General features: G+C 35.9%; 5 protein-coding genes and 1 long non-coding RNA gene across 22 annotated transcripts in view; 2 read left to right on the top strand and 4 right to left on the bottom strand.

The window, feature by feature from the left end:
• Positions 1 to 6,736, top strand: part of LOC118273723 (piezo-type mechanosensitive ion channel component) — a 59,536-nt gene extending 52,800 nt beyond the window's left edge. For all 16 annotated transcript variants that reach the window (XM_050695168.1, XM_050695157.1, XM_050695138.1 and 13 more), the window contains 12 exons: positions 279 to 493; positions 673 to 831; positions 1,165 to 1,291; positions 1,428 to 1,574; positions 1,845 to 1,945; positions 2,686 to 2,867; positions 3,251 to 3,431; positions 3,845 to 3,963; positions 4,577 to 4,677; positions 4,844 to 4,947; positions 5,053 to 5,194; positions 5,330 to 6,736. In XM_050695168.1, the coding sequence (XP_050551125.1) occupies positions 279 to 493; positions 673 to 831; positions 1,165 to 1,291; positions 1,428 to 1,574; positions 1,845 to 1,945; positions 2,686 to 2,867; positions 3,251 to 3,431; positions 3,845 to 3,963; positions 4,577 to 4,677; positions 4,844 to 4,947; positions 5,053 to 5,194; positions 5,330 to 5,476 (1,725 nt within the window). In that variant the 3' untranslated portion in view covers positions 5,477 to 6,736. The remainder of the gene's footprint in view (positions 1 to 278; positions 494 to 672; positions 832 to 1,164; positions 1,292 to 1,427; positions 1,575 to 1,844; positions 1,946 to 2,685; positions 2,868 to 3,250; positions 3,432 to 3,844; positions 3,964 to 4,576; positions 4,678 to 4,843; positions 4,948 to 5,052; positions 5,195 to 5,329) is intronic.
• LOC126910966 (uncharacterized) overlaps positions 1 to 20,934 on the bottom strand; it is a 57,544-nt gene that overhangs the window by 17,643 nt on the left and 18,967 nt on the right. The window lies entirely within an intron of this gene.
• LOC118273727 (DNA-directed RNA polymerase II subunit RPB2) lies at positions 6,731 to 10,515 on the bottom strand. The gene has a single exon (XM_035590862.2). It carries the CDS (start codon positions 10,375 to 10,377, stop codon positions 6,847 to 6,849), a length of 3,531 nt encoding a protein of 1,176 aa, XP_035446755.1. The 5' UTR covers positions 10,378 to 10,515; the 3' UTR covers positions 6,731 to 6,846.
• On the top strand, positions 10,814 to 14,975 carry LOC118273735 (LIM domain-containing protein jub). Its single transcript, XM_035590871.2, has 6 exons — positions 10,814 to 12,459; positions 12,606 to 12,775; positions 12,869 to 12,931; positions 13,025 to 13,190; positions 13,283 to 13,423; positions 13,832 to 14,975. Exons 1-6 carry the CDS (start codon positions 10,962 to 10,964, stop codon positions 13,939 to 13,941), a joined length of 2,148 nt encoding a protein of 715 aa, XP_035446764.2. The 5' UTR covers positions 10,814 to 10,961; the 3' UTR covers positions 13,942 to 14,975.
• On the bottom strand, positions 13,640 to 16,313 carry LOC118273755 (protein FAM210A). 2 transcript variants are annotated; one of them, XM_035590907.2, is made up of 4 exons: positions 15,821 to 16,313; positions 15,565 to 15,710; positions 15,148 to 15,374; positions 13,640 to 13,962 (listed from the first exon to the last, which is right to left on the bottom strand). In XM_035590907.2, the coding sequence occupies exons 1-4, from the start codon at positions 16,183 to 16,185 to the stop codon at positions 13,945 to 13,947; spliced, it is 756 nt and encodes a 251-aa protein (XP_035446800.2). In that variant the 5' UTR covers positions 16,186 to 16,313; the 3' UTR covers positions 13,640 to 13,944. The 2 variants fall into 2 exon arrangements, with proteins under 2 accessions (XP_035446800.2, XP_035446801.2); XM_035590908.2 differs by lacking the exon at positions 13,640 to 13,962 and having other exon boundaries at positions 14,959 to 15,374; positions 15,821 to 16,301.
• Positions 18,461 to 20,497, bottom strand: LOC118273739 (uncharacterized). Its single transcript, XM_035590881.2, has one exon. It carries the CDS (start codon positions 20,237 to 20,239, stop codon positions 18,461 to 18,463), a length of 1,779 nt encoding a protein of 592 aa, XP_035446774.2. The 5' UTR covers positions 20,240 to 20,497.

Below are 20,934 nucleotides of genomic sequence, written 5' to 3'. Positions count from 1 at the left end.
TGTTGATTGATGTCTATATTGTCGATAAATAAGATCATTTGTAGATCTTATTTATGTATATACATATTATATAATATATATGATATTATATATAATATGTAGTTTCTACAAATAATAAATAATATTGATGGTTGAATTGAGTAAACGTTTTATGTGCAAATTGCGTAATACTTGCGCATAACTTAAATATTAATTTCCTCATACAAATACATTCAGCCCAATCACGCTTACAAATGTTCATATGGTAGATTACAACTTCTGATATAATTTCTCCACAGACGCATCAAGGCGATGGCGGTGTGCAAACGTATTTAGAAGAGAATAAAGTACCAATTCCCTTCCTCGTGATGTTGATCCTGCAGTTTGCGCTAATAGTCATAGACCGTGCGCTATACTTGCGCAAGTTCATGCTCGGCAAGATACTGTTCCAGTATGCGCTCATCATAGGCGTCCATATCTGGATGTTCTTCGTTCTACCTTTTATTACTGAAAGGTAAGGCAATAATTAAGCGCTATTCAAAGTAATTGCTTACGTTGTGGAAATAACGGTATGTTTATTACAACAAACTTTATTCATCTTGCTCGAATATTGTCAAAAATTGCCTTCTGTTCAATATGTTTATTATAGCCTGAATACGCGAGAATGTATCATAACATGTGTAACTCCCGTAGAACGTTCAACGCGTTGCTGCCGCCCCCGATGTGGTACATGCTGAAGTGTATTTACTTGCTACTGTCCGCGTACCAGATCCGCTGCGGGTACCCGCGCCGTATCATCGGGAACTTCCTCTGCAAGTCCTACCACTTCCTCAACATGATGTTCTTTAGAGGGTCAGTTTACGTACACACCAGATTGTTATACATATACATCAGATACGTAGAATTTTTTTATCATGTAAAAGTTATAGCCGCATTGTAATACGACTTACTTTTACTAAATGATAAGGCACAGTTTCAGTCATCGCTATTACTGAAAATTTGCAAAATTACAAAATTAGAAAGCTATTTAAGATTAGAAGAATATTTTACGCAATACGAAGATTGATTTGAAACCCTACAATATTTTTACTTTAACAAAGAGGCTGTCAAAATTCATAAATAGGAGATTATAAAATAATATTTTAGTAATTATAGTTACAACTTTATCTGGATTTAAATTCGCAGATTTATGACGGTGCCATTCTTGTTCGAGCTGCGGACTCTTATGGATTGGATATGGACCGACACGTCTATGAATCTCATGGATTGGCTCAAAATGGAGGATATTTTCGCCAGTGTCTTCCTATTAAAGGTATTTATAGACGAATTATATTATTATTTGTATGAATATTAATAAACATTGACAACAAAAATACAGCACTTAACTCATCGAAAAACAAGCTTTAATATTATTGAATGTTTTATAATGCTGATTGTTATATTTCCAGTGTTCCCGATACTTAGAGGACGAGTTCCCTCAGCCGCGCGGCGTTAAAAAAGCCAACTTCTCGAAATACGTACTAGGCGGAGGAGTACTAGCCTTCGTCATTGCCATCATTTGGTTCCCACTCGTATTCTTCGCCTTTGGAAATACGGTAATCTACTATCCTTCACATTTTTACTGTATTAAACACCCTTATGACACGAAAATAACATTCATATTGAAGGTTACATTTTAAACCCAGTTTCGTATTTTTGTAGCTGATTTAAAATAAGTAAATACGGAAAAATCTATAAGTCCTAACTCAAAATCTCATACAAAATTAACAGAAAGAGATTTTGCGTATTGATTGTTAAAACCAAGTTCGTTTACATTTGTGGTGGTGTAACCAAAACTGGAATACGAATGTATAATTTTGTTTCAGGTCGGAGAACCCAACCCGCCCACAGACGTGACAGTAAAGATCCGAATTGGTCCGTTCCTGCCTGTATACCAAATGTCTGCCCAATCGCACAACATCGATGTGTAAGTATAATATTATTTTTATTGACATCGTATTTTATAATCACCACTATTATGTCAACCACAAAACGTCCACGACTACGATATAAAACCGTTTTTAAATCATATCAATGTCATTTTTTTACGTAAGTGTAATATGTGTAACATAGCAAGTTGTTGAGTATTGTGCATGTAGCTGCATTCATTTTATTAGGACACGAATCGTTACGGTTGAAGGACTATTATTACTCAATATTTGTACTAATTATAATTTGTACTAAATATAGATCTTAATTAACTATTATGTTATCGCCTTACTCCCTTAACTGTTTGACGTGGAACTCGACTACTTTCAAGCCATGCTAGAGGCTCATATTCATGAGCAGCATTCCGCGACACACGACGCGGCGATTGTCGCGCTGCTACTGACGACTCGAGTTTCGCGCCCATCGCGCCCTCTGCCTGGAATCATATAACATAACTAGCAAACCCGGCGAACTCCGTATCGCCAGCAATGATTTTCCCTGTTTTCCTGCTTTTTTTCTTGAATTTTTCCTGAATTTTCTGCTATAAACCTTACGGAGCCCGACACCTTTCCAATGAATGTAAAATCGTGCAAATCGGTTCGTGCCTTCTGGAGTTATAGCGTCAGGAAGGAAAACCCGACTTATTTTTATATAATAGATAATTAATTTAGTATGTCTCACGAAATTTACAATAAAATTAATACCGTATAGATTTTAATAAAACCCTTTATGTTCCAGGTTCACAGAGCAGGACTACACTCAGCTGAGCAACTTGTACGCGCGCGACCGCACGGCGCAGACGTTCCTGTCCAACTACATGTACAACGACGTCGCCGTCATCACCATCAACCCCAACTCCACGCTCAAGTGGGAGATCTCGCCGCCAGAGCTCGACCGACTCAAGCGAGAGGCGGCCTCTAGTGAGTCAACAATGACGCCTCTTGTAAAACTTGTTTACTGTTTGGGGACTTACGCTATTTGCCTAAATTTGTTAAAAGCTTGTTAACGTAAGATGTTTTTATAGTGTAATAAAAGTAGAATTATTGGATTATCGGTTGTCCTGATGATATAACTGAAGCGTCTTATGATTAAAAAAGAAGTCCCTGTTTAGCTGAATAAAGAGAGACGATAAGGAAATAGTGACAGTGATAGTTATTTCTCTTAAATTGGTACTAGGGACTATGGACTAATTAATGATGCAGTTTATTTTGGCATTGGATTACATTCGGAGAATCACCTTAACACGGTTAAATACAATATTCTTACAAACTTTGTTATTACAATAAAAACTGAAATTCAACAGATGCAACATTAATGGTGAAGTTTACGTACGTGATAACGCATCCAACGAATGCGGTGCCGAACCCGCCCACTATAGAGGATCATCGCGAGGTTCCCATCAATGCGTACGTGGACGGACAACCCAACCCACAGAGGGAAACTCTACGGAAACTGCTCGACGGCACCACGGACCCTGATACATGGTGAGATATTTTCTTATTTACTACTCCTCTTATATTTTGAGTGTAATTTAATGATTAATGCCCGAATACTCAAACGCTACTCAATTTTAAGAGGCTCTCAAATGTAGTTCTGTCACTATCAATTCTTTATAAAATGACAGAGATAGCACGATATTTAAGTCTAACTTAAAATTGAGTAGCGTTTGAGTATTCGGGCGTATATCTATCTTCAGGATTTTTCATACTTACTTATAAAAAGACTCATAAAAAAAAAAATTCGAACTCTCAGTAGTGTCTATAAGTTTTAGTTCTTAATAAGAGTTAATATAAAAGGTACTAATTATCTGCTAATCACAGTTCCTAGCAATGAAACGAATTGTAAATAAATATTAATATTATTGTATTACTCGATCATTATTCCTTTTCTTAATCAGGTTAACCGTGAAGTACTTGTTCCCGAAGTTTTTGAAAGTGTTTAACAAGGGCACCACCAAACCGGCGTATCAACTAATGCCACCACAAATAGAAGAAGAAGATATAGACAGCGAATACGGTAACACAACTTATATATGTATTATACTTTAAACTCTACATTTAAATATAACGTAAAACATTTAATAATATGTCATCTCGCTTGCTTTCATCTACATTCTAAAAGATGTATCTGTAGATTTCCAAAGTGAATATTCGTCAATGTACAGCGCGATAGCCATCGGCGACCGACCGTCGTCTATAGTTTATGTTATAATAACATGATCCTGTAATTAACAAACGAACCCTCTAAAAATGGTAGTTCATGCTGCTATTTGATATATATTTCCTTTGACTTTAGTCATTTCCTTTGACTAAGGTCAAAGACAGGTGACGCATAAAAACGCTGACTAAAGGACACAATAAAACAAAAAAGAACTTTAAGTTAATTGATTAAATTGTGCCAAGATCAATTAATTTCAATATAAATGTTGTTACAAGAAGCATGTCACCAATATTCTCTATTGTTTGTCGCGAGTACATAAAACAATTTCATAAAATGATGTAAAGCTGTTGTCTTTGACCATAGCCAAACGAAATATTTATATCAAATAGCTAAGGAAATATATATATCAAATAGCTTTGACTTTCGGTCTGATGTCTTCTAATTCATGCTAATATATGTGCCGTTGCAGGTGAGGAAGCCATTGTCTACCGTGACGTGCTTCTTCGATTGGAGAGAGATTCTGAGAAGGATGTGATGTACTGGCGCGTTCGGGAATCTTGTTCCGTACGGGTAAGTCAAATCAACATACAGCTTCGCATATATGCGATCGTCTTAATTAGTTGCACTATAGATTGAAAAATAATGGGGGAATGGGACTTCACACTTCAAGAATCATTGCAAATTACTGATGTATTGAATTGAGATAAAATAATTCCATGTTTACGTATATTTTCAGGATCCATTACTATCGGTCCCACTAAATAACTGCGACATGCTGGTCATGTACACTTTCAACGATAAACTGTTCCCAGAGACATTAAACTTTATATCAGGCAGTGGGTGAGTATTTATCCTCATCATTTATTTATTTATTTTTACATAGAAAAATCATTCTTTTGCAAATAAATAAATTATGGCCCAAAATGTAATAAATATTTATTTTAGTATAATTGGATTATACACGACGTTCGTGTTCTTGGCGTCACGAGTCCTGCGAGGATTCTTCTCAGGAATTTACACGAGGATCATGTTCGACGATCTACCAAACGCTGACAGAGTACTGCAACTATGTCTTGACATTTATTTGGTAAGTACTCGTCATGGACCCTGTATTAGTTCTGAAAAGTTGGATTAACTCTTGGTTTCATGTGTAGGCTATTACAACAAAGGGCTTCGTTTACAGTTGTTAGAGATAAAAATCTAACATGTGTTTTATCTTTAGGTACGTGAAGCACTCGAGCTCGCCTTGGAAGAAGATCTGTTTGCTAAATTAGTCTTCCTGTACCGGTCGCCTGAAACTATGATAAAGTGGAGTCGACCTAAAGATGAAGAAAATACGGAACAGCCAGCGCTGCCCCCATCTCGCTGAACTAAGTAATCTACATTTAGTTTTACAGATAAATGTTATACGACGTGAAGTCTACTGTAGTCTAATAACTTTATGTATTTAAATCTAAGGGTACCCCAAGATTCAAATTGTCATTAAAACATAAAGACAGCCCACGTAGCTGTGTAATAGATTTTATAATTAGTTTTAAATTTTATATTCTATAACTTTATGCCAACGAAATTTTATCCAGGTACTCGACGTTTATTAAATTAAACCTATTTTAAAAATCATATTTCCACTATGAAAAAGTACAAGTTTATACCCGTATTTTTGTTATTGTTCAATAATTTCTTAATCGTCCATATCGTTATTATTTATGAATATTATTATGTATATTGAATACGATGTGCACCCAATACATCGATTTTAGATACGTAAGTTGTACAGTAAAATAGTTCTAATCTAAGAATAATCATGGTGCATATTTTCATATTTTAATTCGGCAAGGTTCTGAAATTTGCTAAATCTTTTAATGTTCCTACCTTACTAATAATATTGAGCCTAAAGCAAACCAATATTCACATAGAACAATGCAAAATTACTTATTGCGTCTTTAAGTAAATAGCTATATTTATAAGATCAATTAATTAAAAAAAATATGCGACATGCTAACTAGAGCCAATATTTTGGAATTTTCCACGATATGTGTATAAGAAATATACATAACAAAACAAAACTGGCTGTTGAAGTATGTACTTAAATTATTACTTCTATCTTAGCGTTAATCACTCGCTCTCTTATTTCAAATATTTGAAAGTTTTACTGTAGTTTTTTAAGTCTTTATAATGCGGGCTCTTGATTGCATAATACATATTATTTTATTTGCTGTTTAGAATTCTAGTTATTCGCTTCGTTTTTGCAGATGTTTATGTATAAATGTTTTTAATAAAGTTGAGTCTATTAGAAATTATTATTAAGAAAGTTACCAGTAAGTCATTTTGTACTGATAAATTGAAAATGTTTATGTATGTTTAGAATGGTTTTAGTTATTTACTATACAAAGTCACCATTATAATGTATGACTGCACAAAATGTTGGTATATGAATTACGATTTATGTAATTGGTTTAAAAAGCAACATCAAGTTTTACCTCAATTTACAAATCATTGCATTTGATATTACTTAATTAAATTAAAGGTGTAAGTGAATTATACATATTGTACACTTTTGTATTATGGTTGTTGTGTTTAAGCTGCATTTAATGTTGTCGATTTGTGATAATAAAGTCAATGAAATGTTGCAAGTATTTTATTTTATTATTAGAATCAATACAATACATATTAAAAACATCAAAAAGAAAGTTTTCAATAATAAAATCGTTATATTGAAATGAAATAGGTATTTTATACTTAATTTACAACCATCAACCTTGGCGCAATATTCATGGACATCAGTTCTTGGAACAATAACTTCGCAGCATATGGCAACCTTATTTGCGATATTTGGGTCTTATTCTTGCATCCTTTACATTCAAAGGTATTATTTCTCAAGTTTGCAATCGCAATAAGACCACAGAAGTTGCAAACGTGTATACGATAAGGATCAGACACTTCGAAAAGACGTTCACGTAAGAATTGTGCCGCGCCATGAGCAATTTGACAATCCCGTTCCATTTCTCCGAAACGTAATCCACCATCTCTAGCTCTGCCCTCCATAGGTTGCCTTACTAAAATCTGCACAGGTCCTCGAGCTCTTGAATGGATTTTGTCATCCACCATGTGTTTCAGACGTTGGTAATATGTGGGACCCAAAAAGACTTGGGCATTTATCTTTCGTCCTGTATGTCCGTTATACATAACTTCATTGCCACGCAGATGGTATCCATACTCTTGAAGTAGCGAAGAAATTTTCTGCACATTTACAGCGTCATTGAATGGTGTTGCATCACCAATTTCTCCTTTGTTAGAAGATACTTTGCCTTGGATGCATTCAATTAAATGGCCAATTGTCATACGAGATGGGATAGCGTGTGGATTAATAATAATATCGGGGGTTATACCCTCGCAAGTAAATGGCATATCTTCTTGTCTGTACTGAATTCCACAAGTTCCTTTTTGTCCGTGACGGGAAGCAAACTTGTCCCCGATTTGAGGAATACGCACTGATCTGACGCGAATTTTGCAAAATTTGTAGCCTTCACTATTTAGTGTTAACATCACCTGGTCGACAATACCAGTTTCACTATTACGTAGAAATGTTGATGCATCACGTTTTGTGTAACGTTTTGTTGTGCCTTCTAATTCATCATCATTTTCGGGCAATGTGATTGTTTTCCCAATAACTACGTCATCACCAGATACTCTTATACCAGGCGCAATGATGCCATCATCATCTAATTTATCGTACAAAGCGTTTCTCATGCCTTGACATGTTTGTCGAGTAGGTTTTTCAAACTGTTCCTCTTGGTCACCAATCCTTTTAGATTCCGAATCCTTATAAGATCTGTAAAACACGGAGCGGAAGAATCCTCTTTCCACAGCCGATGCATTCAAAATAACACTATCTTCTTGATTGTATCCTGTGTAGCACAAAATTGCTACGATCGAATTAATGCCTGCAGGCAATTCTCTAAACCGTAGATATTCCATGGATCTCGTAGTAACCAATGGCTTGTGTGGGTAATATAACACATGAGCCAGAGTGTCCATTCTTACATGGAAGTTAGTAATGTAAACACCCATAGCTTGTTTACCCATAGCACTTTGGTAGGTATTCCTAGGGCTCTGGTTGTGATCGGGGAATGGTATGATTGACGCACACACACCCAGTATCATGGCAGGATGAATTTCACAGTGCGTATATGTAGTACAGTAAGCATATTCCTTTACTTGAGCTAAGTCGTCAGGGCTCATTGCAATCATAACTGTCTCTTCTTCCAAAGTGTCTATATATTCAACAACACCACTTGCTACCAAATTTTGCCACCCATAGTTATTAAAATCACGTTCTTTAAGATCATCAATGTGTTTTTTCTTCAATAGCAAAGCTCCATTTTCGACAATTAACAAAGGCCGACATATTCTGCCAGCATCTGTGTAAATTCTTATTTCTCTATCTCTAATATCACGAATCATGCTCACTTCAGAAACAATAATATCCATTTGACGTCTTAGCTTTCTCAAAGTAGCCATTAATTGCTCTGGATCTCTGTGGATACCAACCCAACAGCCATTTACAAATATTTTTGTGGCATCAGCTATAGCTGAGGGTGCAATTTCCTCCAAGTTTTCCATAGACCACTCTTCCAAGAACTCAAGAATAGGAGATGGCTGACTTCCTACCGAAATATAAGCCATTAAGGCCAGATTTTTCACCAAGCCTACAGCAGCACCTTCAGGTGTCTCAGCAGGACAAATCATACCCCATAAAGTGTTATGTAATTGACGAGGTTTGGCTAGCTTACCATCTCGACCAATTGGAGAGTTCACACGTCGTAAATGTGATAATGTTGAAGCAAACGTTAATCTATTCAATACTTGTGATACACCAGCTCTAGCTTGATGAGCCTTCTTTTGGTCGCCCCAATTTCCAGTAGCAAGGGAATATCTTAACCCATCAGTTATAATTTTAGTTTTAATTGCCAATTCCAAATTAAAGTCCTTTCCTCTGTCAATAAATTTCTGAGCATACATTCTTACTTCTTTTAACAGATTTTTAAATAGACCTCTGAACAAAAATGCAAGTAAAGGCCCAGCTAAATCTAAACGCTTGTTGCCATAATGATCTCTGTCATCCAGCTCACGACGTCCTAATGCAGCAAGCAACAATCGATGTACCATATAGCCCAGAAAATAAGCTTTTTTAGTTTCACAGAAATCTGACACCCCGACATGAGGTAACATTTCTTTTTGCAGAATTTCTCTTGCATATTTGATACGCTTTTCTTTAGTAACACCTGGGCGGGCACCACGGGCACCGATGAAATTAAGAGCCACATTCTGTTCCTGAATTACAAAAGCTTCATCTAAGGAAGGTTTGACCATTTCCATCATTTCAGGGTCATCAAAATCATAGATAATGTGCTCCAATATATCTCTATCAGCAACAAAACCGAGAGCTCTGAATACAATCATTATAGGTATTTCTTGTTTGATGTATGGAACAATTGCAATAATTCTTTGCCCAATTGCAGATTTTTTTATATTTTGGCCACCACGAGCCATCATGTTGACCCATAAAGTCGAAGTAGGCCTAGAACTGTGCTCTAGACATGATCGGATCTCTGTTTTGTAAGCAAATTTACCATCTTTCATACTGAATACATATACAGTATTTGTTGCCATTTTTTCCTGGGCAATTAGTACTTTTTCAGAACCATTGATAATAAAGTAACCACCAGGGTCAAGTGGGCACTCATTCAATTCAGATAAGTCTCTGTCTGTTAAGTTATTAAGAAGACAATAGGTAGACCGAAGCATAATCGGAATTTTGCCAATAAATGTTTTTTGATGCTGGGTTTCAATAGGATCTTCATGTTCCTTTACAATTGTTTTAGTTATATCCACATACAGTGGAGCAGAATAAGTCAAATTTCGCAGACGAGCTTCATTAGGCATCATAGGTGAGGGAGCACCGTCTTTTTCCCAATGTGTAGGTTTTGATAAGTAGATTTGATCGAATTTCAGAAGATATTTTGGTGGAGTTTCAATTTCTCCTGATGAATGCTGAGCTTCAGCTTGTAATTCTATAGGTGGTGAATCTTCTACGATACGCTGAACTGACATTTGAATGAATTCATCAAAACTGTCTAATTGTTGGCGTACCAGACCTTTTTCATCAAAATAAGCGTTGATGACGATCCAACAAGCTTCTTGCCAAAGCTCCGATGATATTTCCTCCACATCAATTTCTTCATACTGATCATCTTCTGTTTCGTACATGGTTAAAAGGAGAACTAAAAGTTCTCCTCGATAAGACTTTTAGCAATTACAGCACAAAATAAAAAGGAATTCAAGCACTTCAATCAACTTGACTCGACTTGCCGTCGCTGTCGCTGTTGGTTGTCTTTGTTTGGCCACAGACTACTTATGGCTTTGTCGATGCGCATAGATTATACAAAATACACCACCACTGACTATTAAGTAACACAAATATCGATCAATCGACTAATAACATTATTATAAAACTGAAAAACTACTGATAGGATTCATGGCAAAATGAGTAATAATGAATATAAAATAATCGAAATTACAAAAATACAGTTCGTATTATTTATCATGAGTGTCTTTAGTATAGAATTTCAACCTAAAAAAATTAAATGATTATATTAATCGATTAATGGTACTGAATCTGGATCGATGTTCGATCGTTTTTCTCTAGATCTTCACTAGTGGTAGTAGTGGATGTTTTGTTTGAGAGTTTAATTTATTCTTCAATTTGAGATTTTGAGATTGAGATGATTCATTCGGATTCATATTGAAATTAAAGTTTTATTTTTATTTAATTATTGCATTTATTTAATACTATGGATTCATCACGTAGGAGTAACACAGATGAACAACGATGTATAATGGGCCTTCAAGATTTAAAACTCTCCAATAAAGTTGAAGATGTAACTGAGCAAGCGCACGGCGCCGTAACATCGAACACAAGTTCTCTGGCCAAAACCCGACCTGTGGGAGCAATAGAGAGCTTTGTATTGGATAATAGCCAAAACAATCGTCAAGATTACAGCTTTTACGAGAGGTCGAACGTCATAGCTGCTTCGAAGTTTGCTACCCCTAAACGAGTTGAAACTATTGCGTCGATCAATAAACGCGATATAAACACTGCAGCTCTGCCTTCCAGTCCTACACGTTCCATCGATTCTATATCGCAAAGATCACTCAGTTATCAAACTGACGACTTGTACGAGATCCCGGCGATCCCTAATGCCCAATACCCGCCACCAGTGTATGAAAACATAGATTATTACGGCGAGCAGCGGTCACCTCAACCACCTTACTATCATCAGTTGTACGGACAGGCGCCGCCGCCGCCAGTGTCTGACGGATATTACGATACACGTTATAGTAAAGCTCAACCTCAAGTGCCAGTAAATTCCAAGACTACTAAATCTAACCCATTAGTGTATGAAAACATGTTGTGTTCCGATACTGATAAGAAAAGTGAGTTCAAGCCCCAACAAAACCATGACCAGCGTTTTATACAACAGGGATCAGTTCCTGGACCACAAGTGCCCAACACTGGAGCTGTTAGAAGTATGGCACAAATGTTATCAAGTGACAAAGTAAAAATAGATAAAGCTCCACCACCTCCCCCATACAATACATCTCAAGATAACCCAGGAAGTGACTACACAGTAATGAAATCTGCCCCTCCCAAGTACACTGACGTGAGTGCACTGCTCAAGAGTGATAATACTATTAGTTTTGATGATAAAGTTGTGACCATACCATCTACAGCAATATATGCATCTATAGCACCAAGTGCACAAAGACCTAAGGCTAATATTGCTACTGAAGTACAAACTGCAACAGCAAGTCCCAAATTCTTTCATCCTAAGCCAAATATTGGCAATAGTATTGGAAAAGAGAAACCTTTAATCAATGGAGGCTATAATGCAAAGCCAGCAGTCGGAGGTAGAATGCAGATAGTGGAAGACACAAATGGGTCTGACTATGTGTGCATGACTGGTGGCTCTCCTGCAGCAGCAGTGGCAGCAGCTAACAGAGACAATGTCTCCCTTGCCTCAGAATCTATTACTTCTAGGAATTTGGTATCAGGTCTTACATCTTTGTGTTCTCCGGCTCAATCCCCTGCACCCAGTCCAACTCCAAGCTCAGTCTCTCAAGTGTCAGGTGGTTCTCGAGGCTCTGGTGGTAGGGGCAAAAGCTTGTTGCCTTACAGCATCACACCACCCCGTCCTCCAGGCCCCAGTGAGGCGCAACGTAAAATAGAAGAACTCACTAGACAACTTGAAGAAGAAATGGAGAGGCAAGATGAAGAGGGTGAATACTTTGGTAAGGAAGTTTACTATTTCTGTAAAACTAAATCACACTAGTAATCTAATAACCTCATGTTCGGGTTACCAAATAACTAAGGATTCAACTTGTTCTAAAGAACAAGTAAACTCACTAATGTATAATACAATTTTATTGTTGTGTAGGTATTTGCCATACATGTGGTGCTGGAGTCACAGGGGCAGGCCAGGCTTGCCAAGCCATGGGCAATCTCTATCATACAAATTGTTTCATCTGTTGCTCATGTGGTCGTGCATTACGAGGAAAGGCTTTCTACAATGTACATGGGAAGGTTTACTGTGAAGAAGATTATTTGGTTTGTACTTGATATATTTAGATATATGTACTCATATAATTCTTACTTTTATTATTGTTTAAGTAATTAAATTTTTATTATTTACTGTTACAGTACTCTGGGTTCCAACAAACTGCTGAAAAGTGTGCAATATGTGGCCATTTGATAATGGAAATGGTAAAACATTATTTTGCTTAAATCAACAGTTTATTCTAGTTTTATGTCTTCACTTAGTTAACCTACATAATTTATTAAACTTATTGTCAACAGATTTTACAAGCAATGGGCAAATCATACCACCCGGGTTGTTTCCGTTGCTGTGTTTGCAATGAATGTCTTGATGGGGTGCCCTTCACTGTGGATGTTGACAACAAGATATACTGTGTCAATGATTACCATCGCATGTTTGCACCTAAATGTGCTAGTTGTGGAAAAGGTAAGTTCTCAAGGATAATAATCAAAGCTCAAGTAAATTTAACCCATCATAATACTGATTCTTTTTACATGTTGTGTTTTCTTTGACAATAGGTATCACACCAGTTGAAGGCACAGATGAAACAGTGCGGGTTGTGTCAATGGACCGGGACTTCCATGTTGACTGCTACATGTGTTGCGTTTGTGGAATGCAACTGACTGATGAACCTGACAAACGCTGCTATCCTTTAGCTGGTGAGTGTGCATACATTACACATTGATATATTTTTTTTTAGTTTAGTTGAAATTAGAAGTTGAATAATTTAGTGACTTGTGCATATATTTTGTGATAATATTGGAATCACATATTATGCAGTAATAATTCTATTACTTATGTATTTTATTTATAACTTCTGAAGAGGTTTAGGTACTTGATAATAAATCAAGATAATAAAACTTGCTTATATGTATTAATGCTATATGTATTAGCACAAAATATAAATCTTCTGTTTGTAAGAGTTGAGTGTTGAAAAAAAAAACTATTTTTTTTTAATATGCTCCTGTTACTATTTTCAATGTTGTATTTCTTTTAGACAAAGACAATGTTTTTGCACAAAAATTTTGATTACAAAAATATTATATTATGGTGATGAACTATTTCAGGTAAATTAATGTGTCGCGCTTGTCATTTGGCCACAATCGGAGCGGCGACGGGACCAGGCCACTCGCCAGCGCCTCATCTCTCCCCTGCTTCATACCAGTACATGGGTTGAACTTCACTCTTTTGGCGGCTTCTAGTGTTAAAACAATTATATTACATCAGAATAAGTAGTTGGCAGGCTAATATTTCTATTATCAAATTATGTGCTCAAAAATAATTTTGTATAGCTAATGTTGCACTTATTAGCATTTATTGTAATTAGCTTTAATATCTATAACTTAAGTTATGAAGATCAAGCGAAACATTAAAACTATGTTGTTAATATTTATAAGAATAATAATTCAAGATAATGTGATTCTATGTAAATGTCACGATATCGCAACCTATCTATTGATAAGCATATAGGAAGAGTAGAACAACGATTCTGCTTAGGTATTTTAAATATTAGTAAAATGTATGAATATGTTTGATTAGCAAGTGTATTTCATAGCAGCAAATAGAATAAATAAAGTTAATAATGATGATTGTGATGTGTTTTAGCCAAGAAAGTTTGCCTATTATATTTTGTGATATCCAATGTTGTAACTGATACATCTTCAGTTATTAAGGGAATTGATTTTTACTATGCGAAATGATGAAACTGATAGTGGAATTGGTTTTTAAACAAGGCTTCTAATTGTTAATGAATTTGACGCTGTATTTCTATGTACTAGAAATAGATGTTAAAACCCCTAAGTATTATGGCTGCTACTGCTAGTTGATTTGCCATTGATGTGTAATGCATTTATTATTTTTACACACTAGACTGGACAGCACTCCTGGTTGGTGTGTATAGTACTAAATATAAAAAATATAATGGTTAACAGAATAGGCTCTGTAATGTTTAAGAGTATATAATTGTTTTTGGTCACAATTTTAGAAATATTTTTTGGATGAGAGGCGCAATAAAACATTCCAGTAATGTGCTGTCTTGTTTTGTACTTAATATAATTAGGTTAAACCATTTTATATGTACATTTTGATGAAAAATGATGTGATGATTATTTGTAACTAGCTATTTTATATGAAATAAACATGATTTTGTTATGTAGTTCTTTTTATATTAAAATAAGTAATAAATATTACAAAATTTATAACGGCATATAATTTTAATTAGTTTTAATATTCTAGTAGTTATCCATTTTATGGTAAAGTTCTCAATTCATACTTCATGTTAGTCAATTGTGACTGAAAAACATTTTCATGACTAATATTCTTGCATTAATCAGTTAAAAGTTAGTTATTTTTATGGAATTTTTAAGTTTTACAGTTTCTTCACCTTATTTTTTTTCATATTCCTCATTTCAGTTTTATATCGTTTCATTTCCTGCATGACTTGAGTGCGTTTTTCTTTCATTTGTGCTTGATAATGGGATCTACTCTCATTGAAACGATCCTGGAGTGTATCTTTCTTTTCTTGAAAAATTTCTTTGATTCTTTCTCGTGAAGGGACTGGTCTAAGGAAACCCATTCCTTTTAATTTTTTAATGGCAATTGTTGTCCCTCCTAGAAAATCAGTAAAATGTTAATAATATATCATAGGTTTAAAAGTTATTATAAACAAATTTAGAACCATTAAAATAAATTGTTGGCACTTTAGATGATGACATGAAGCTATATGAAGCTACCTTTTTATGCAAATTTCCTTAATATTCTTTTTAATATGTATAAATTAGTAGTAAAAAATATACATTACCTACTGTTACAGCATACCGCAGAGGTGTGGCCAACTTGTACAATGCTAATGCGATGGCAAAATATCCTGCAGCAGAATCTTTTAAGGGAGCAATTATTGCTTCACCAACACCCAATGTTTGTAATATAGCTAACACATCAACACCACTGTAAAAAATAAAAAAGTTAATCAAATGACATTCCATGCAGCAAAGGGGTAGGCAAAGGTGCACAACATTCCATGTGGGACAAATTTAAATTATTTCCGATATACATACCTTCTGACAACATAGTAAAAACTTCCAAACCAAATAATAGACGAAGCCACATGCACAGGTATTAGCACATACCAATAATCTCTGTACATAAGTTTAAATTTTTGTATAAGACTTTCTTTCGGTTTTGTTGGTTCCCCATCTGATGGAGTTTTGTCTTGAGTAGAATATAGTCTCAAGCTTGAAGTTTGTAATGTTATTAATTCCTTTGTATCCAGCAAGGGTCTTGCGTAGTATTCATTATGATAACAAGGGCTAATAGCCATACTTCTTACTGGATATTTCTCTCCGACACTCCATTTTACGGGTTTTGTTATATTTTGCAAATAATAATAATTTTTAAATAAGGCCCTATAAGTTAGGGCCATTTTTATTCGTATTTTGATAATATTGCACAAAAATCTTACGAACTAGACATTTTCTAATACTATCGGAAAAAATGTGTAACGGGAAGATTATTGTTGACAGGTTTTGATGAGAAGACAAGTTATTGACATTGACAGATGTGGTTTGACAACTGCGGTCATAGAGAAGTCAATTGTTGTTTTAATGGTTTTGTACCATGTCTTTTTAGTCTTTGAAAAAATTGAGAAACAATAATTGCTGGTCCTGGTAATACAAGCTATTAAACTTCTAAACTTGTAGATCATGAATAATTTGGTTTGATTAAAGCTATAATTGTACAGTCGCCAGCGGATCAACTTACTATAATCTATCAATTTTATTAGTTGAATTTCATAATGGATGTAATACCGAAAATAGTCAGACTGAAAATACAAGGTGTCTCAAAAGTAAGTTCACATTTGCTTATTTTATTACGCGAAAGCAACTATTCTGAGGGGCGCGGGGGGTATGTCAGTCGGTAGTCTGGGTCTTGGGAATTTAGTCGCTATGGAGCGTTTCTCTGGTGCGGGTTTCTCTGGGTTGTTCGTACGTGAGTTTTACAAAAACGGTAATTCGGCGACTGTAGCGCGTAGAAAATTCTGCAGTATTCGACATATTCGTCACCTAAATGATGCGCCTAGCACTTGACTCATTGCAAAATAGGTTAAGAAGTTTGAAGAAACTGGATCAACTCTGGAGAAACCAAAATCTGGGCGGCCAAGAACATCAAGAACAGCCGAAAACGTGGACAGTGTTACGGCCGAATTATCGGCCCTTTTTTGAAGATGGAAGGGGACGCACACTCACAGTGAATTCAGAGCGTTATGTGGAGATGTTAGACGAGTTTTTCGTACCCCGACTGCAAAACTTTCCTGGTTATAACCAAAGAACATGGTTCCAGCAGGATGAAGCAACTTCACACACGTCCAACAGATTTCTGCCTCGAGTTCGAGAATTTTTTCCGAACAAATTAATCTCCAGGCGAGGTGACACAAATAGGCCTCCACGGAGTCCCGATTTAACGCCTATGGATTTTTTCCTGTGGGGTTATGTCAAATCAAAAGTTTACGCTAATAAACCGACTTCCCTGGCACAATTAAAAGAAAATATCCGTCATGAAATGGCAGCCATCACGGAGACTACCTGCCGAGCTGTCATAGGCAATTTTAGTGCCCGACTAAATGAATGCCGAGAGCGCAACGGTTTACATTTGGACGATGTTATTTTTAAAAAATAAATTCCCAAACAGTGTACTTCAATATACAATAAACAATTTTTCTATAAAGCTAAGACTTTTCTTTTAAAAAAAGATTTAAATGTGAACTTTCTTTTGAGACACCTTGTAATAGATTGATCTCCTGGCGACTATACATTACTATAATAGGGGCATAACAATTATTCTTCCTGATCACTGGTAGATAGTTCAGTTCATTCAGTTTTTCATACATTTTAAGTGTGGGAGAGCCTTGCTTCAGAGTGATACCACAGCCTCACAGAAAACTGACGTGAAATAACGCATACATTGTATTACATCGTGTGCGTGAGATTACTGGAGGCCCGGAGGCCCAATTACTCCCCTCCATCATCATCATCATCAGCCTATAGCAGTCCACTGCTGGACATAGGCCTCCCCAATTGTTCACCACTTTGCTCTATCACTAGCGACTCGCATCCAGCTCCTGATTCCCCAACAACCCTCATCCCAAAAGGCTGGCAACGCACTTGTAGCGACTCTGCTGTTTCGGGTGTTCATGGGCAGCGTCAATTTCTTACCATCCCAGGTAAACCAAGTAAACGAATTATACCACAAAAAATATATTACTTAGGTAATTTTGTAAATAATGACTATCCAGGGCCTTTGAAACCAGCTTTGAATGTTATTGTTTTGTGTAGAACTAATCACTTGTATGCGTAATTCATAGTAGCACACATTCTTACCCACACAACGAAGAATAAAGGAAGAGAGTACTAATGTACGTGCTCATTAAGGCGGTGGTTATTTCGTACAATTTACAAGAAGGTTTTCTGAATTGCAAGACGATAATTCATTATTCGTATTGCAATTGATGTTGGGTGTACTTTTTTTATTTTAACTAAGTCAAAAAATAAGTCAAATGTGTATAGTACAATGTATCTACTTGTACTTTAAATTACGAATATAAAAGACATTCCCAAAAGAATAATGAGTGCGAACAAATACTTTTCTATGTACCTACGTAGGTATATTTTATGACATTAGGTAGGTAATTAAAAACACAATTAGCAACAATAGCAATACAATTTAATGTCCTCGTTTTCAACACAGTCGCTATGATTTCGATAAAGATTTAAGCGGCTAACTGTTCCAGAGATCAGCCACCGTGACGTATCTTGGATAAGAGTACCATCAAATATACCTCCTCCAGGCTCAGTTTTTACCATTGCTGTATAAATTCGCCAATTTCCATTATGTTCTACTAAATATACGTCATAAATGTAACTAAGGATCAGTTTATGACATTGTGAATATTTTTTTAACAGCTTATTGATTTGCACTACGAGATTAGTTGCAGCCATTGTTTTCATTTTGTTTCCTACCTTAATTTTCTCTCCTCGCCGACAAGCACACCAATGTTCTTCAATTCCAACTGATGAGCAATTTCTTATGGCAGATATAGGAACAAACAGACTCGATTTGTTCAAACTAGGAGCTCTACTTCTCTCTTTGATTTTGGAATCATCTAGTGAGTTTGGATTTAATAGGTCTAATAATGTTTCATGAATATCATATGGTGTGGTTAGTCGGTGTACATTATGTTTAATATTATAGAAAGCTAGTTTATAACGCTGTTTAAACTGTTCTGGAAAAAGTATATTCAATAATGGTAAACGTTCTTCCAATCGACCTTGTTCTGTTTCAACTATTTTACCCCATCTCATGCCATGGTCGCTTAGGATTATAAGTACAGTTCGATCCAAATAATTGTCTTTATGTAATTTAGTCAAAAAGTTTACATAAGATTCATCCATGATGTGGGGGCTGTTAAGATCTTCATGACTTATCGATTCTTCCCAAAAGATACCGAAGAATTTGTGTAAAGTCAAATGTTGAGCTAATTCATAAATATAATCTAGCAGTACTTTATAAAAATATTTCGAGCCCATACATGGGTGAAAGTTGTACTGTTGATTTCTAAATAACTTCCTGGTTTCGAATATAAATGGTTGCAAATACGAGTCGGTGGGTATCCTGGGCAAAGTATATTCGTAGTTGCCTAGTAGGCCAGCTATACTGTCCGAGCCTAGGGCAGTGTGAAACCCTTTCTCTTTAAACTTATCCCATATAAGGGCACATTTGTCAACGTTAAATATGCTATTCTGGACGCATATTTTCTTAACATATTTATATGAGAATCCCGTCAGAAGAGGAAATAAATTGGGAAGTGAGTTGTCCCCTAATTTATTATAACCATGGAACTCTAGAACACCTCTTTCCTTGAGAAAACTTGCCGTCTTAGGCATTGTACGATGAAAATTAAGTCGAGACATGCTCTCAATACCAAGTATAAGTACATTAAATGATTCTTGACTGTGTGAGCTGTTGGTAGTAATCTCTTTATGAAAATCAAATAAAAAGAAATCGGTGTAAATTACTTCGTCTAGGTGATAGCATTCAATTTGCACAAATTCGTGTTCAACTTTTATCACAGTTACAAATTCTTTGCATTCACTATACACTATATTATTTAGGTTAATTGGAGCAGAAAAATGTTTGTAGCAACAGTAAAATGTGTCTTCTCTAAAAACGTTGTAAGAGTCGATAGCTTCATGCGCCACCCAGATGTGAGATGTATTTGCTCTGACGAGCTTTTCAGGCGCGGTACAGTTGCGTGTTAGGGGCGGAGCAGCGACTATCATTTTTATTCTTTCAGTCACTTTGGAAAAGCCGGGAATGGTACATCCTTCTGTTCGGATCGTAAATAGTCCACTAGTTATGATCGTTAGCACTTCCTTTATGGCGGTTACTAAAATGCAACAGACAACTGTAGAAAAATACATTGTAGGCCGTAGGTTATCGATGTTTTACACAGCTGAGTAATTAAAATGAAGTATTTACCTATAAAATTACTAATTCACATTGAAGACGAAATTTTTAGTTCTTCATTCTATGCGGAAATTTTTACTTCAAAATCACAATAAGATTAAGTACCTACATACATAATTGTTTCTAAACACACCGATAAAACTTGCGTAACATATTAAGACCACGTCCGCTGTGTATCCGCAGCTCCAGCACTAGGTAGGCTTGATTGTGATAACAATGACCGCACTGCAACAGAAATCTTGTTTTGTATAGGTGCAAACAATACGTACTGATTACCCAATAAGAAAATTCAATAATCTTCAATTGAGTAAAACTAGGGAGACAAAAACTGTTGACTATGAATTAGAGTATCTGACTATAAAGGTGTTGAATTACCTACATTTTGTTGGGTTCAAATCTTTACAACAGTAAAACATGGCGCGTCGTATTTCGGGCGCACTATAACGCCGGCTCCACACGTTGGCCCCAATATTGGCCCCAACGCTATTCATCCAACGTGTGGATCTAGAAAATGGCATTGGTCCCAACGTTAGGGCGAGCGTTGGTAGTTGGCCGGCTCGTGTCGGTTTCATCAAAGGAATCTGCGCCAACGCTCGCGATCTGTCCACACGTTGGCGCTTTGCTCAGTTCTGTTACAACACGCAGCGAG

Source organism: Spodoptera frugiperda, chromosome 1 (assembly GCF_023101765.2).
Source record: "Spodoptera frugiperda isolate SF20-4 chromosome 1, AGI-APGP_CSIRO_Sfru_2.0, whole genome shotgun sequence".
Classification (NCBI taxonomy): domain Eukaryota; kingdom Metazoa; phylum Arthropoda; class Insecta; order Lepidoptera; family Noctuidae; genus Spodoptera; species Spodoptera frugiperda.
This window is presented reverse-complemented; position numbering and strand designations above follow the sequence as displayed.